Here is a 6,053-nt window from a genome sequence, read left to right on the forward strand (position 1 = left end):
TATTGTGATCTTGCTAATATCAACAATCCTGGTCCTTTTAAGAAAGTTAATAATTCTTTAATAAAAGCTTTACCAATTTGCAAAGATAAAAATCCCACGTGGCAAGGAGACACAAAGATAGGTTTATTGCACCAGACAACTATGGAAATAGGTCAGATACATGTTTTCTGGAAATTCTTGATGGCTGTCACAGTGTGACAGCTGCAGAAACAGTTGCAGCAGAGCTTCCACTTTTATTTATTGATCAGCTTTCTCAAATAGGTTCCTCCTACAAAAATAAGAAGGACAAAGTGCAAATTGTAGATTTTTTTTTTTCCACAGTAATTAAGGCAGATTACAAGGAAAAAGAGAAGATATTCTCTGACAAGCCAAGCAATGAGGAGACCAAGATGATGATCAGTCCTTACAAAGTGTATGCCAAGTCCTTTAGGAGAATACAGAGATTTTTACAACTGGGAAGAAATGAGGTTTCCAAAGCTCACTGGAGTGGCTGTTCAGTGGTTACCTGTTTGGTGGAAAGCATTCCCAGCAAAGAGACAGATGGCACTGAGGTAGAAGAAAGAAAACATTGTGAAAATAACACACATAGTCCATTAGGCAGAAGGGCCAAAGGTGTTGCTGGACCACTGGACTTTGCTATTTATAGGTATGTACATAACACACCAGAATTTTTTTCCCTTCATGCAACAAAAGAAAGTATTAGCTAACCTAGATGTTTCTTGGCAGTCAGTGTCTGGAGATAAAAAGCAGCAATTCCTTTAGCTTGACAATGTAAAGCAGATGTGATAAACTCCCTTGCAACTGATACTGCTATCAGACAATAGTATTCAGCTTATTAGATAAGTTGCCTAAGCACAATATTTGAATTAAGGCAGCAAAATCAATTTACTAATGTAAAAGTTAGGAAGCATTCCACAAGTGACTTCTGTAAGAAAATACAGAGTGGTTTCTTTTATATCAAGGGGTTTAGGTTGTCATCACTTTATGGCAGTCAATCACAAATCTTCTGATTTTAGATCTGATAAATTCCTAATATCAATGAAACATGCTTAAGATATTCTTTTTATTCATTTGTTTCATTGGACTAAGTGCCACCACATTTTGCTACAAGCAAACTGAAAACACATTTTGAGGGAATCATCTGAATTACTAGTTTCTGAAATAGGCATTGGTTGGCTTTTACTGTTGTTGTGGAAGATCTATTCAGACATGTTTTCTTATAAAGTAGGACATTGCTTTGCCTTTCTTTAGTATAGGAAACCAGTTATTAATTACAATCAGAAACACTGATACATCCTTAATGCTTCTCTACCCACTCCTGCTGCAGCGAACACTAGACAAAGCTCTTGCAGACTAGCAACTCTGGTTACTGTATCTTTCCCACCTGGTGATTTTTATTACCAATTATATCCTGTTGTGGTCATAAGACAGCTGTAAGATCACAGGCAAGATGCTTGCTTTCCCACAAAGGAGTGCACACACAGAATTATGTAAAAAAGCAGGTGGGTGAATAGTTTCAAATGGATTTGTGTCTACAGTTACATTCTGTAGTGTCTTCCAGTCTCTGCTTGAAGCACTTGCCCAGCTCTATACTTCTTTTCTATCACTCTGCCTGGCATTAGTAAGGAGTGAGCAGATACAGCAACTGTTTCTGCATATGAAAGTTGACTGAAATTAATCAAGAAGGTCAAAGATCAATAAGAAAAGGGAGAACCATTTGAGAGGCTTCACTGTTTTTAGGAGGCAAAAAAAAAATTATCATATTCCATATCTGGAAAAACTAATTCCATATATAAAAAAAATACTTCTGCTTAACAGTAATTGCATTCCTCTGGCAGTCTGAGAAACACTGTTGCTCCTTGAACATGCAACTAGTGTGTTGTATGTGGTATATCCCCCCTCCCACTATTCTCCCAATGCTTGTTACTATAGCTGCACTGTACTTCCAACAAGCTTTTTGCAACTATATGAACTTCACTGTTACAGGTATCAAAACTGGTAGTTTAGCCCTAGCTCTGTTACTTTCAGGAGATGCAGTCACAGCCCTGTAGCAGAATACAGAATTAACTCACATTAAGATTGCAAGGTTCTTTTCAGATGCATTTGTTTCCACCTTGTTGTGAAAGAAAACCACTTTATATTCCAAAGAGATTGATGAAGATAACAACTTGGGTTGGGTGAATTCTCTACCAAATTTCTTCTTGGTTTTGCTACCTTCTTCCATCCATCCCTACCTGAAAATTTCATTTCTGGCTGCAATTACAGATACTATAAACTCAAGATCTGATAATGAATTAAGGTTTGAAGTTGATCAGAGATACTTTAAACCTTTTATGATTAAAATCCACATTTTTGAACCACATTAATTTAATACACTTAATTTTCCACCAAAGCTATCATACCACAGAAAAAGACTTGCACAACATCGACCTTCATTTCCCCCCCAAGAGTGTGTTCTTACATAAGTAGAGACATGTTCCTTCAGCTCCAGGTAAGCAACTGAAGAGGATGGTCAGATACACAGAGCGGGAGAGGGTGACATTGGCCAGCTCTGTCTTCATTTAGTCCCACACTGATAGGCCAGTTCGGTTTTGTTGATTCTTTTGCTGTCTCTGGTTTGCTGACAAGACTTGCATCCAAAAGCAACTAGATTTTACTCTTTGCAGTCAAATTGTTCCACATAGGTTATATTAGGCTCTTTGTTAGGCTTACAGCTGGTGGTCTTATTCCAAAGGTTCAAAGGATATTTTACACATTTTTCTAGCTCTCCACAGAAATCAGAGGAAGGAGAGGGGAGCAAGCACAAGGAAACATTCATGGAGCACAACTTAAGGTATCTACATCGCATAATTAATCAAAGGTGTGCCCTGCATTTTGATATTCTGAATCAAGAGAAATCTGCCTTCACACAGACTACACTTAGCTGTCTCCTACGCTAGACTGCCAATACTGCTCAAGAAACACTACTATTGTATAAGCAATGCCTACTTCTACACACTTTTCAGAGGTCTGTGCCCCTAGTCGAGGTAGATATTAAAAGTACAACATAAATGAACGCACTGCAGCCAGCTTCATGTCGAGAAAGGTACCACTTATCTCACTCAAGTTCTTTCTGTAAGACATCACTTTTGCCCTTAAGCCAATACACGAGAGCAGACCAATAACCTCCTCTGACATAAAAAATGGTCTCCCAGGGCAGCCACAGAGGATCTCAAATAATACAGCACTTTGGGTTGGAGCTCTTTCCTTCATGCTCTTCATTCAAGTCTGACAAGACCTGCCCCCTGCAGTGTTGGAATTTCTAATACTTTAAATTCTCAGATTTCAGGAGTGTTGAGGGAAAGTTAAAATACCTATGCCTGCTAAAGGAAAGAAGTCAGACCTCAACTTCCTCTGATGACTGTTAGAACTCTTGCTCCCTTGGGTATTTTAACCAAGGAAGAGATGTAAGGCATCATGTTAGTAAACTAAATCCTACACCACATCCAAATTATTTTTCAGTACTAAAAATTATATGCTGCTAGAAACAGTCTGAACCTGGAGCTTCCTGATGAGTTCATTCAGCCATAATATTTTGAAAGCACACACTCTCATAGGAGTGAAAATATTTGAAAAAAATAAGCACTCTTGCTCAAAAACCAATCAAGGTGCAACTTTTCTATCAGACTGCACTTAAACTCTTATGAGGAGTCTTAAGTGATGTTTTATTCAGCTTAACCTGCAGTCAGGAGAATAAGATTCTGAAACAGTCTTCTAATAATGGAATATAAAAGAAATCACAGAAAACTTTGCTGTAAAACAGAACCAAATTCACTGATGGACATATTGTTGCCTGTGGCAGTAGATTACTCAACTATGATCTCAGTTTTTTTCCCAGTCCTTAAAAAGACTGTTAGTGTAATAGCAGTATCTTAAGAAAACCCAACAGTATGCTATATTAAAAGTATTTCAGTTTTAGATGATGTATATGCAATCTTATGTAAAAATGGAAGGAGTCACTGCCTCTCAAAAGAGCACAGCACTCATGAGAGAAAACACTTCAGAACGATGGAAACACCAGCACTAATACACCAGATGGATTAGTAGAGGGATACCTGAGAACTACAAGGGTTCCTGGACATCACAGAGATGCAACATAAAGAACATCTGTTATATCTGTAACTCATATCTGTACCTATCAGTTTCTTATTTTGGCTTCTAAAGGGTTTTGGGAGGTTTTGTATTACAATGAAGTACTGGCACCACCTCTAACAACATCCACTCCTTATCTGAGAATGCACGAATGGTGTTCAACGAAACAGGACTTTTCCGTGTGTCAGTATTCAATGTCCCTCACTGAAGACAACCTAAATGACTCAAATGCTATTAATAATCTGCAAGATGGAATACAGATATTGTATTCCAATAAAGATATTTTCCACAGTGACTCAAAAGGCAATCTGAAACAAAATAAATGAAAATGTTCTAGGAGGAACTACACACAAAGATGGAGTTCCTAAGGAAACTGACAACAAAAAAAACCCCAAACCAAACCAACCAACAATAAAACCCCAAAAAAGCAAAAAGAAAAACAAAAAAAAAAACCCAAAAAACCCTAAACAAAAAAAAAAAACAACCCAAAAAACCCACAAAAAAACCCCACAAAAACCAACCAAACAAAAACCACAAAACACAAGCTAATTCAGAGCTGTCTCTTTTCAGTAACAATTAAATAAATTCAAAGAACAGAGAGAAACCACTCCAATTCTAGCATACAAGGTAGTTCTGAAGAACTCAGTTTGAGGACAGAAAATTTCATGTATGAGTTTTCATCCACAGTGACAGACTTCAGAGCAAGAAGAAACTGTTGCCTTCTGTGCAACAGGTCCAACTCGCAGCCATTAACATCTGCAACAGAATGTAGTGGCAAGAGGGTCTAAAGTCATGAAACAGACCTCAAAAGATAGAAAAACGTGCCAGCTCATTGTGACTCAAGCCCACAGCTGGCAGAAAAAATGTATTTTGTGAGAAACTGCAAGTGATGCTGGTCAAGACCTGCTGAAGTCTGTATAACTAGTGGGTTCTAAACCACCACCAGTTTGAAAAAGACACAAAAATGCACCCATCCAATTGCAAATCATCAGCTGCAGGAAGAGGCACAGACATCTCTGAGACACTACAACAATGCAACAAGCTACGTTAGGGAAAAACTGGCAAAAACTGCATTAGCTTCAGGTTCAAGAGATAATATTACTGTTTTGATTGTATTTCTATATGGATGTGATAAGATACCCAATTACCCCAACATTTAAAAATAGCTGAAGTGCCAGAGTATATATAAGACAGGCTTATATTTAGCTGTGTCATGAATTTACTTGTAATCATCTTAAATGCTGACCCATCCAGTAAATCAGACATCTTGTCTGGAACTGTCATGGCTGGGCTTCGCGAACGAAGATTTGGGAAGGGCACTACCCATGTTTGTTGCAAGCGCATTGAACTGTACAAATGCAATAAAACCATCTGAAACTCTCAATAAGAAACAGTAATCAAAATTTTTTTAAACCACTTTATTCAAACCTGAGCACCTCAATATAAAACTAAACACTGGTGAACTGTCATTTTCCTTGCTAAACCCAGATTACTGCAAATTTTAAATCTGCACAAGTAAGTTTCTATCAGTTCAACATTTAAATAGACTAATTCATCTCTTCTGACACACTTTGTAGATTTCATATAATGAAAATAACTAAAAGAATTAGTGCAATATACTGGACTGATCAAAATAAAATGTACTTTGGAAAACAAAGTTGCAAAGTTCATTACTGACAGACAGCAGTACTTATGTTACAGATACAGGAGCATCATTTATTACTGTTCTAGCCATAAAGGAAGAACTCAGAACCCCCTTTGATTAGAGAGGAAAAAAGTTAGCTTTAAGTAACTGTACATTCTGTATACCTTTAAGCAACTCTTAAATATTACAGAAAGTATTAAACAAATGTAGACTACAATGCAGAGTACCTATTTACAGTACATTAATATCCAAATTTAAAATCAAGTTGGATGTACAT

At 37.2% G+C, this 6,053-nt stretch overlaps 1 protein-coding gene across 1 annotated transcript; it reads left to right on the forward strand.

Annotated features, from left to right (window-relative positions):
* On the forward strand, positions 1–5,567 carry PP2D1 (protein phosphatase 2C like domain containing 1; the record flags this gene model as incomplete). The annotated part of the gene is given in 5 exon segments (XM_051808446.1): positions 1–109; positions 112–706; positions 3,945–4,036; positions 4,039–4,449; positions 5,065–5,567. Coding segments are annotated over 5 exon segments (1,434 nt in total), but the record flags the coding sequence as incomplete, so codon positions are not given.
* Positions 5,568–6,053: the final 486 nt, after the last annotated feature.

The sequence above is a fragment of the Manacus candei genome, unplaced genomic scaffold (genome assembly GCF_025592945.1).
Source record: "Manacus candei isolate 608988 ecotype Guabito, Panama unplaced genomic scaffold, ASM2559294v1 h1tg000072l, whole genome shotgun sequence".
NCBI lineage: Eukaryota > Metazoa > Chordata > Aves > Passeriformes > Pipridae > Manacus > Manacus candei.